We start from the raw sequence: 12260 nt of genomic DNA, 5'->3' as shown, positions 1-12260 counted from the left end.
TCCTACTCTACTGGGTTAGCCTGTATCAGCTAGCTAGCTACCTCCTACTCTACTGGGTTAGCCTGTATCAGCTAGCTAGCTACCTCCTACTCTACTGGGTTAGCCTGTATCAGACAGCTACCTCCCTCCTACTCTACTGGGTTAGCCTGTATCAGACAGCTAGCTACCTCCTACTCTACTGGGTTAGCCTGTATCAGCTAGCTAGCTACCTCCTACTCTACTGGGTTAGCCTGTATCAGACAGCTAGCTACCTCCTACTCTACTGGGTTAGCCTGTATCAGACAGCTAGCTACCTCCCTCCTACTCTACTGGGTTAGCCTGTATCAGACAGCTAGCTACCTCCTACTCTACTGGGTTAGCCTGTATCAGACAGCTAGCTACCTCCTACTCTACTGGGTTAGCCTGCATCAGACAGCTAGCTACCTCCTACTCTACTGGGCTGTACTAGCTAGCCATCTGCTTCTCGTCTCTGGACTGGGGTAGCCTGTACCAGCTAACTCCTACCTTAGTCGCTAGGTACAACTATATGCTAGAAGCTATTCATCTCCCTTCCCATCCCTGGCCTGGCCTGGCCTGGCCTGGCCTGGCCTGGCCTAGCCTAGCATGTACCAGCTAGCCATCTACAGTATCTGTCCTGTACCAGCCCTCCATGCACACTCCAGGCCTTCCATGCCTTCTGCACAGCACGTCTACCCAGGGCACCCACTACATGCAAACGACGCATTGACTTTTCGTTGTGGTTTCAAAGCGCTTTTCTTTCTCAGTAAAGTAGCGCTAATACAGGCCTGCCTATAGCTTTGTAGCAGTGGAGGAGCTACTCATTGTAGATGCATGGAATGAAACAAGGAGTGGTATCAACACACGTTTCTCATTCCATTCATTACCATACCCCGGCCTTCTATGTCCCCCTCCACTGCTCTATAGGTCGTCCTTATAAGTGCTCTGTCTGATCCTGCTTGGCTCAAACTGTGATTAGGGCCGACCCGACGCGACCCCTCTGTGTAAGTGTGTAAACTAATCACTGTCAACTGATCAATGGCAGGTTTAGTTTCGCTGACAGACAGTCCCTGCGCAGGACCCATGTGAGCCAACCACTACAGAGGACCAACCCGCCAACAGGATGCGAGGCATACATACACCCGGGCGGGAGGGATTTGTGAGTCTATTCTGAGCGCTTGTGTTCATTATGTACAGCAGGTATTTCTCTCTGTTACCGTGCCAAGTCTATTGCAGGAGGGGGGGGGGGGGGGGGGGGGGGCGGGGGGCTGGCGGGGGTACAGGTCGGAGGACGGGGCTCACGTGTTAGATAACATTCCTCATTCCATGCATCCGGTTTCGGCCTACAGGTTCATGTTCCGACAGTGGCCGTAAAAAAAAAGCAGCTAAACAGGTTAAATAGCCTAAAACTAAGACTGGAAGGCGACTACGCGCATACCTGCCAACATTGTAAAATCTTTTGGAATGCCGACTTCCAAAATGCACCCAAATTGTACATGAAAAAAGAGATGGTGGTTTGTTTGTTTGTTTATTTGGATCCACCATTAGATACAGCAAATATGCAGTAGCTATTCTTCCTGGGGTCCTCATTGATCTGTCTAACCATTAAATCACGAGTAGCTAGCTACGCCATTGAAGGCTGAAAAAATGCATATCGGAAGGTCTGTAAACTAGTTTAGTCAGGGGCCCTATTGAAATGCAAGGCCCCCCCCCTCTCCTCCCTCCTTTCCTTCCTTCAAGAAAATCACTGCCCTGACCAGGTCGGCTGAAGCAACGCTACGGAAAGCTTGCTTTGACCAATCCAGTCATGTCAGATTAGTGTTTAGCTTGGGGGGTGGGGGTGGGCGGCGGGGGGCGGGGGGGTTGGTACGTACCGGCTGCTTCTAGCAGTGCCTCCAGCCTGGCTTGTGTCTCTGGGTCGACTGTTCTGAGGTCCGCCCCGTCTGCCGCGCTGGACAGGAGCAGCTCTGAGGCCGTCTTCAACATGGGGTTGTCCAGGTCGTCCTGGTCCAGGATGAAGGACTCCACCTGGGGAGGGAGGAGAGACGAGAGACAGTCAGGCACCGTGGTGACGTTCAACTCTCTATCAGACCCCACCTGGGGAGGGAGGAGAGACAGCCAGGCACCATGATGATGACAACAAATTCCACCGGCTTTGGTTGTGTGGCTAATAAACTATCTATTGATCTATGTTCAACTCTCTATCCGTTTATCTCTGTCAGTGACTGCATTGTACCAGATGTTAGTTTGCCCAGTGCATTTTGCTGGGAGGAAGGACCTCATGCAAAAACATAACTTCTACTAAAAAGAATACACCCAATATTCGACCTAAAATACTTGTATTTGAATACTGCTGTTTCCAATCAAACAGCAAATGTACGCTTGATTCACTCCAGTCAAGTAGTACTGTATAATACCATAAATCAAAAATCAATAGCCTATCACGCCTGTTCTGAGGAGGGCCCGATAGACAAGGCCCATTACTAATAATGTCACACCGTCACAGGAGATAATTGGCACTCGAGGGCACAAGTTCACATGGCCCGCGGGCTCTCCGCTCCCTATTGCACGTTGCCTGGCGACAGAGCCGTAGAGCTCTTAGGCCCTGAGCCCGGCGGATTTACAGTAAGTAAGCACTAAGATGAGCTGATCAGTACACCCTCCACACCCCTCCTTCCCACCCTCCCTCTCTCTCTCTCTCTCTCTCCCACCCACGCTGCGACCTTGACCCCCATCCAGTCCACCTGCCTGCCTGCCTGTCCGCCTGCCAACCACAGCAGCGGGGCAGGATGTCCTGAACCAACACCCTGGACCAGCCAGCAGCCTCCCCCTCCTTCTGCCACTGAGACGTCAATGGCTGCGTTCGTAAATTCGCTCTGAGAGTGCCAGAGCACACACTGGGTTCAACGTCATAGAGGGACCGAGTAATTTGATTGGACGTAGAAGCATTCCATGAGTGCTGATCAGATTTCCAGAGCAAATTTACAAACGCAGCCCAATGTCAGGCCTGTCACTATCTGGCCATGCTAAAGAGAACAGAAATAAATACGCCTCTTTTCTCAACAACTTATCTAATAGCCCCCCCCTAACTTCAACTCTGTAACAAATAGCTAAAATATTCAGACAAAGGTTGTGAGGAAATAGGCCAGTGCAGCAGTGGCTCCTCCAGTGATCACTGCCCTGTCACTGTCTGCAGGAGACAGCCTGCCAAAGCGTGCCAACACATCCCAGCCATTAAGAGTCACAAGAGACACAGCTGTTTGTATCTGTGTCTGGGGGTGTGTACGCGATATCACGGAAATAGAAGGCCGCAATGGAAGCAGCTCGAACACAATCTGTTTACCAACATACACCTTCTCCCTTACAACAACAACAACAGATCCTGTATCGTCCAGCGCTGATTGGACCAGTGACAACTCTCGGTCTTTCGCTGCATGATACACACAAGCTTCACTGGAGGAAAAGACCCCGAAAACTACTACCAAGAGAACTGGCCCAATGAACTGTACCGAGGAGGGGGGGAGAGAGAGAGAGAGAGTGTGTGAGGGAGGGTGAGCGGAAGAAAGAAAGAAGGGAGTGGTCAACATCTGCAACTCTCCATTTTCATTTTTCTTTCACGAAAAGTCTCTTCAGAGTAAAACAATAAAACAACTGCAATGGGGAGTGTAATTGAAACCATACTGGGACGTAGGGAGTGTGTGTGTGTGTGTGTCTGTGTGTGTGTGTGTGTGTCTGTGTGAGAGTGTGTCCTGGGGCTGCAGGCAGCAGGCTGTAGCATGGCTGGGATAACTGTCAGGAACACTGCTGCTCCCCAGCTCAGGGAAAGCATCTGTCAACAGGGTGGGAGCAGCCTAGAGCGCGAGACAAGAGGCCACGTCCAAACAAGTGACTCTCATTACCTCATCATCCATGCCTCTGTCTGTGTAGGAGAGAGAGGAGAGAGAGAGAGAGAGAGAGAGAGAGAGAGAGAGAGAGAGAGAGAGAGAGAGAGAGAGAGACAGAGAGAGAGAGAGAGAGAGAGAGAGAGAGGGAGAGAGAGAGGGAGGGAGGGAGAGAGAAAGAGTGTGAGAGAGTGTGAGGAGGGAGGGATGGATAAGAGGGATGGGGGATTGAGGAGAGAGAGAGGGAGAGAGATTGATGCAGGGAAGGACAGCGCAGAGAGGGGGGACTGATGCAGAGGGACAGAGAGAGAAGCAGCGAGAGTCAGTGACAGCCTGTGTGCTATCTTACCTGTAAGGAAATGGTTGGTCATAATAGTGAGGGCACACCGCTTCATTGAACTCGGTACGACATGATAATGTGTAGGCCTAAGATGCAGGCTAAAATTGTCAATACACATGGAACGACAGTCAAGCACCATGATGATGTTCATTTCTCTATCTATTTGACGGGTACAATGAACATCAGTCAACACTTAGTTTACTCCTGATCAAGTGCCTTGGTCAAATCCCTCCTATTCCAATATAGCTTTCACTTCTGAGTACTGTTTTCAGCTAGAGCACAATAAGGGATGAAAAACATCCAAATTCCTCGATCAAACTGGCTTTTCCCTCCTGATCTGGTTAGCTACGGTTGTTAAAATCTTTACTGAGATTTCAGAACGCTGAAAAACTACCAAACATTGGCGTCACTCCTGCACAATCACTTGGTGGTGAATGATTTCACTTTATGGTGTTTTGATCCAGCGCTATCTAATCTCAAATACACACTACCATCTGAAACTTCCAACCACAAAAACATTAGGGCTGCAGCTAACGATTCCTTTGTTGTCGATTAATCTGTAGATTATTTTAGCGATGAATCTGCTTTTGAATGTAATGATATTGATGTATACCTTTCCCAAATGCATTAAAGTGTAGGTAGATGCATCGATTCATTGACTAACGATCTGATTACATCGACGCAATGTAAAAACATCGATCTATATCGTCATCTTATGCGCGCAGAGAGAGAGAGAGACTTGAAAAAGATACGAATGTTTTTCTTTTTTGATGAGAGACAGTAAGTCTATCCCTTTTAATATATATTTTGGAACATCTCTCTGAACCAGGGAAGTGAACATACTCGCGTTCGCAATGAGTTCGCATTCACCGTGTGTGACTGTCTACTCTGGCTCGGCTCCACTTCTCGGCTCCTCCTCCTCTCGCGTTCGGCAATCTCCGGTAATCTTCGGAAATGTTCGGCTTGTGTGAGTGCGTCTAATGAGAGTGCGTCTAACGGGAGTCTAATGGGCGAATACATTGACCGTTTTGGACACCAAAGATATTTTTTTACATCTACTCTTCGAGGCGAATCCAGTCAGACCAATATCAGACCTGCTGGACGTGTGTGACACGTGTGTGGACGTGTGTGTGTGTGTGACTGGATGTCTCTCTGAACCTGTGTGTGTGTGTGTGTGTGTATGTTAATGAGCTGTATGTTAATTACCACTTATTACAATTGATAATTGTGTTAGATTGGCATATGATATCGCGTCATATCGATCATATCGTCATATCGATCTTGAATCGAATCGAAATCGTATCGTGACTGACATTGTGATATCGTCAAACATTGTATCGTCATACAAACAAATCGATATAATATCGTATCGTGATGAAGCTGGTGATTTACACCCCTAGTAGGTAGTTGTAATGCCATCATTCAGTGGACCCATACTTTGAATTGAAATTGTACCTATTGATAATGACAGTTCTTCATGACACAATCATTTGATGAATGCCTGGAAATGCTGTGGAGTGTGGATACCTACACAGGTAAGGGTCAGTACATGCAATTATCTTCCTTATTCTTATCACATTTTTTAAATGTACTGTATTGTCTTAGAAGAATAGACTACTCATCTGTTGGGAGTTTTGGAATTTTTTGATATGACAAAGCATTTATCATGACATGAATTTTACCTATGCACAGCTACGTGTTGAACGAATTAAATTGCTCAGTTGGAGGTGTTGCACTTTCAGATAGCGTTGAAAAACGCTGATTACAGATGACTTGAGGATGCTAGCTAGATATAGAATACACAAATTCATTCCATTGAATGGACCACTTTTTGCAGTTAAAACTTAGCAATAGCTGCCAAGCTACATAGGCTACCAGCTAGCATCTAAATTTCACTTTCAGTGCTGCACTGTCCTGGCTGTGCTTCAAGTTCAAGGTGGGGGGGGTTATAAAGTGTGGTATTTAATTAATTAATTGGTAGGGAGGGCAAGGTAGTCTGTAATAAGATAGACTAGAACCAGTGATATGTTGTTCAACTGAAAGGAATTGCAACTTATATTTTTTAAATAATAAGAATTAACGACTCAATCATGACTATGCAAACTGACACATTTACATAATTGAAATAATCGACTAATCGTTGCAGCCCTAACGAACATGAACAGCTCTAACAGTGCAAAAACAGAAGGGAAGACTTACGGCGAAAACACACCGCAAGCGCCAACTTCAGCACGCGTGGCGGAATTGCTGCCCCCCTCACTGTTGCGGAGCTGCTACTGCCAGCCCGATCTTTCTACGTTGAGTTTTGCCTGCGGCACGCAGAAAAAAATAGGCGAGAGTCCTAATCTCTAGATTGTGTGCCGCAGCAGCCAGAGTGAGACACGCTTGACACGCCGCTGTATGGCTGCTCTAACCTGTTAACATTTTACATTTTTGGCATTTAGCTTGTGTTTGTTAACATGGGCGCCGAAAAGAAACGCACATGTTCTGCTGAGGTTGACGCTTGCAGGGTATTTTCTCCGTTACGACAGCAACAACTCGATTCAAATTTTTTGGATCATTGCACTTAAGATCAGCTTCTGAAAATCGCAGACGACTATGAACTTGATCTAAGTGGTCTTGGTGATTAACGTAAAGGAAATATAAAGGCTATGGTTAAATTGCTGTTGGTATGTGTGTAAATCTCACTCTGATATTAGCCAGTGCCTCCCCAACCATTGACCTCACCGCAGGTCACTACAGCATGCCCAGTGTACTTGAATACGCGATTCCATGTGGCCAGAGATTCTTTGCGCGACAGTATGAAAACGCTTGTGAGGCTAGAGATCAGATCGGCTCCGAAATTGCGTTTTGTCAGCGTGGAGCCTACGCCTACGTGTGCATGTGCGTCTGTATGTACATTTTGGGAGTGCTGCTAGCTAGCTTATACACACACAAACGCGAGGAAGACACCACTAGAAGGAGGGCTCAGGCCCCAGGTGTGTGAATAAGCCCAGTCAATGTGAAACGCAAACACTCAGTTCAGCACACACATCGCTCTCTCTGTGTCACTGTCCTCCAATACAAACAAACAGAGACGCCCCAGTGTGGGATTACCCGTGTCTCTTTACCTGATGTATGGATTATGAGGACTTTTTTTCTTTTTTTACATTTCTGTAAATAGATGTATATGCGGTTTGAGAGAGAGTAGTGTTGAATGTTAGGCTACTGTTTTAGAGAGAGGCATGACGCTTTTGTTCAGTTTTATTTGAGTATTATTTACTTTTTTTAATTATAAAAATTATATTTTATATTTATTTGAGTTACCTGAAATCCATTTTCATGGATGTGTATTTCTGGTCAATCCATAATACATACCGTCTTCAACGATCACCGTTTAGCATGCAGCTGCTGCATCATGGCTATCCAAATGCGAGGTCTGTGTTTATTTCCTTTAAAAAAAAGTCTCACACCGCGTTGTGTCAGACAAGAGTTTTTGAACTCCAACACTGCTCTACTATGCCAGGGATTCTCAGAGAGCAGCACACGCCAGCTCTTGCGCTATTCAACAGAAGGACCTCACGTGGGAGAGAGTGGGGAATCTTGGGAGTTATAGAAATGTAATCAAATGGGCAATTTGTAACATCAGGACTGCTGAAGGCTGTCAAAGCGAAATACCGTGACTCATAGGTCGTTAAAAAAAAAAAAGAGGGAAAAAAAGAAAGAAATTGTGAATATGTTTGGAAATTCGGCGTTAACCATTACGAACAAAGGTCATCAACACAGTGTCCTTGACCTGAAAAGGAGTGTCAGGCTCTCAGTCATGCAACCTGTTCAATGAGGTGGTACTACAGGCAGTGTCTGGAACAATGTTACCAGGGACCATAGAAATTCTAACGCTTTTATCCGAATTATCAACTCCAGTTCATTGCGTGTGCAACCGTCACCACTTACTGACTGACTTGCAGCCAGTGACTGGTAGCTGCTAGATTGCAGGACACATTTTAGCTGTGGCCTACAGCTTTGGGCCCCTGTTTGATGTGTATAAACATGCTGTGTTAAAACCTACACAGATCAATGTGTATAATGATGTGTATAAACATGCTGTGTTAAAACCTACACAGATCAATACTAATATCAAGTTGAGTCAACATACATCATTGTACAGGGAAGTACAGTAGCTCTCTGGCTGGACCCCCCCCCTTCCCACAGACCCACTATTAGCCTGGCTTTCACCACCAGGTCTTTCTCAGATGATCACAGCTGTCATCATCACTGCCTCACACCACATGGCAATAAGGACACATGGGAGGGGGTGGCTTGTAGTGCAATGACACAAGAATGCCATGCTCATTTTCTTTTTTACACACCACCACTCCACATGCAGTTCACCAAGGTTGTTGTGGTTCCCCGACCCCAAACTTACTAATTTCAACATCTGAACATCTTCAATCAGAAGGTGCCATTCAGGGCCATATTTATTTACATTTTGAAGCCCTATAATCAAACGTAATGTGCATGAATTTAACCTGACTCATCAAAGGCCAGTGTGGTCGGGGGTTGCCTCAGATCCTAGCTCAGAATACCCACCTGAGGCCATGCGGGGAGCCATGCCATGCTGACCCCGCCCTCTATTACAAACTCCCCCCCACCCCCTGCCCAAATTCCAAACAAAATACCAACAACAGAGGGGAGAAGTGGCACCCGCTAGGAGTTATTAAAGGCAACAGACACACCCCTGTCCTGCAGACAGAGGGAAGTAGCTCCAGGAAACACCAGCCTCTCTGTGTGTGTGTGTGTGTGTGTGTGTGTGTGTGTGTGTGTGTGTGTGTGTGTGTGTGTGTGTGTGTGTGTGTGTGTATGTGTGTCTGTGACTCTGTGTGTGTGTGTTTCTTGTTCCCTCCTCCTTCAAAAAAATTACATATATTATTGATGGCAAACCATTAATTAACAGCTGACAGTTACGGGAACTGAACTTCTGACCAGTCTGACCTGGCAAAACATGGCTAAAACTAACTCTCAAACTGCAAAAGTAAAATAAACTACCATGAGGTGAGTGTGAACTGAAGACCAGAGGGACACAAGTGATGATGGAAGCCTATCCTCCTCTAGCTGGTCGATTCTATAGGTCATCAGGTATTATTAGTAGGTAAAACATAATGCCGGACATGATGAGGGAGACGGGAGACAAGAGAAATACAATGCTGAACGACTGCCATCACTCGAGTCTTCTATGATGGCTCTTAAAGATGAGTTTGATTGGCAAAGATCAGGTCCCTCTTTCTTTACACCACAACACAAGTTAGTTGTAAAGAAAGGGGTTGGGATGAAAGAAACATGATCATCATGAAAAATATCACTTAATAACACTTGATAATACACATCTTTACATTTGTTGTAATGTCAAGAGACTTCAAAGTGCTTTTGGAGAGTCAAAACAATATGTAAACAACATCATAGTATATCAAACCAAAAATGTTACGTTTGATTTTGATCTCGGTGGGTGGGCATCTGCAAAACTATCGTAAAACAAAACCAAAAAGTGTTCACAAGCTATACCTATACGTCTATGATCATTACCACCCAAAAGGTTTATTATACAAATGATATTGTGAGTGAATGTAGTAACCACATTCTCCTATATAAGTCTATGATCACTACCACCCAAAAAGTTTTATACAAAAATGGAAAAGAGTCAAGAATGATCTTCATAGTCGTCCAAACCTGGTCTGACAGCTCGCACCAGGCCCGGGCAAATGTGTCACCGACCCTGGCGTGAGGGACCTGCAGAAATCCACACAGAATTGCGCGTGATGTGGAGACTTGGCTAAATGTGCCTAAAGCTAGCCTACCTAGCTAAAACGTGCTAGCTTGACAGACGAGCTAATGTTACATTTAAAAAAAAAAACGGTTGACAACTGACATGACAGTCAACGGTGTGTGTGCTGCTAATTAACATGACAACTGTCAAAACATAACCGACGCTTAGCTTGCCAAATGTACAACAAGTTAAACTAGCCAATTTGACAAATAAACAGGCTGTCAAACTCAAACTTGGCTGTGGCTAAAACTCGTTGGCGAGTTATAATGTCGCGAGCGAGAGCTAAGATATCAGTTGAGATCAGTCGATGGCGCTAAGCTAACTGCCACTAACGTTGGGGCCTAGGAGGTCGAAGCCACCACAGACATCAACACTGCTCGTGATTAATGCCCCAAATTCCCACAACATTCCCCTCACAAAAGCTGCCCAAACGAGTACACTAACATAATCATATGCTTATGAGATAATAACAGATCTGACAATCATTAATTGTAACTGACAAAACGGTTGTAAAGGGGGGGGGTTCATGTCATGATATCGTCGAAAAGAGACGAGGGTAACGTTAGGTAACGTTGACAAGCCGTTTCGTCCAGCCGTTTCGTTAGCGAGCTAAGCTACGTTAGCATAGGCTGAGTAGCTTTACCTCGTTTAGGTTTAGCGAGCTACGCTACGTTAGCATAGCCGCCTGAGTTAGCTTCTTACCTCAGACACCTCCTCCTCCTCCTCCTCGTCGCTGCCAGAGCCCGGGCCGGAGGAGGAGGAGAGCAACGCGGCCGCAGCGAGTTGGAAGTCGAGCCTTTCAGCCGCTGAGCCGGGCCCGGATAACAAGCCGCGGACTTTCTTCCCACCGACTCTGGTCACTAGGCCCCCGAGGCCGGCGGCGGCTCCCGGTGTGGCTCCGACCCCCATTCGGAGGTCCCCTACGGCGGGGCAGCGCGGAGTCACAGAGTCGATCTCGTCCTCCTCGAAGCCGCATACATCCTGCATACTTCTCCCTCTGTGGTAATATGTACTCTAATAAACTGTCTCGAACTTTCTTTGGGGTTGTACCGTTTTTTTTTTTAGTTAAATGTATTTTTATACTTCAGAAAAAACACCCGAAACTCTCCTGAAGGCGAGAAGAGAATCTCTTTCCCCCCAGCCATTAACTTTCTAACAACCTAACCTACTTCGTTCCCAGTTCTCTCTTAAACCCCGCCTCTACTCAAATTCGATGTGTGTCATTGGTCGGAAGAAGGGAGTACAGAGAAACGCTTGGCTAGAAGAGATGCTTGTCAGAGAAAAACACCACGCAACGTCAAGGTAGGTTTACGAGAAGGCTTTGCGATTTAACGCCTGGGAAGAGAATGATTGGTTAACTGGCACGTCCGTCACACACTCAGTCCCACCCCCTGCTACGCCTATCTTTGTATTTATCAATAAAATTGTGCACGGTGTTAGCGAATTTGGGTCAAAGTCAAGACCAATACCATCAGTCTTTATATAGGGGCAAATAAGGCCATGTTATCGAGAAGCCAATTATATTGTGTTTTATATAGATAAACAATGAAAATGCCAATTTCTGCTGAAGTGTCCTGTTATTTTTTACTCCCATCAGATCTGCCTGCCACTTTCAATAAACCACCTTTTCCTTAAAGTCTTTTCTTATTTGGCCGGATTTGCTGGACCACAAACAGTGCATGAAGGCGTCCTCACACCTTGTGTGCTGTCAATCAATGTACTGTAGTCAGGATACTCAATACTGTCTACCCAGAACAGGACAACTCTGGAACCATCTGGAACAATCTTTGATTACAATGAACAGCTATAAAAGTCACTAAAGCTATTTTACCATTTTCTTCAAGAATATATAACTCATTACACAACTTGTATGAGTGGCAGAACAGTGCTACTTTTCTAAAATATACATTACACCAGCATCAGAGACAGTAGTAGACAGTGCAAGAGTAGATTGTTTTACAGATTGGATGAACGGAACTAGAGATAACACACTGATGTACTGAACATCATGTGGCTTTACAATAAAGAACAGCATCACTTGACGTAACATGTTTTATGTTTAATAGACCAAGCAGAAAACAGAGCAAAAAAATAAAACAATTCACACTAAAATATTTATAGATACTGTACTATTGACCTAAAACAGGACACTCCTACTTTGTCCGACTCAGTCCAATAACTGACATCATTAAAAACATAATAATGCAGGAATGCATGTTGTTATTCAGATTAAAACTGTAAT

The 12260-nt window shown here is 45.6% G+C and overlaps 1 protein-coding gene across 1 annotated transcript in view; it reads right to left on the bottom strand.

Moving 5' to 3' along the window:
* The window catches only part of ankhd1 (ankyrin repeat and KH domain containing 1), a gene marked incomplete at its 5' end in the record, with an annotated part of 39380 nt that extends 28375 nt beyond the window's left edge, over positions 1-11005 (bottom strand). Inside the window, 2 exons of the mRNA XM_080549406.1 lie at positions 1872-2025; positions 10721-11005. Of these exons, the coding sequence (XP_080405532.1) occupies positions 1872-2025; positions 10721-11005 (439 nt within the window). The remainder of the gene's footprint in view (positions 1-1871; positions 2026-10720) is intronic.
* Positions 11006-12260: the final 1255 nt, after the last annotated feature.

Source organism: Nansenia antarctica, assembly GCF_963989245.1.
Source record: "Nansenia antarctica genome assembly, chromosome: 20".
Classification (NCBI taxonomy): Eukaryota; Metazoa; Chordata; class Actinopteri; order Argentiniformes; family Microstomatidae; genus Nansenia; species Nansenia antarctica.
Note: the sequence above shows the minus strand (reverse complement) of the source record. Positions and strands in the feature narration are given on the sequence as shown.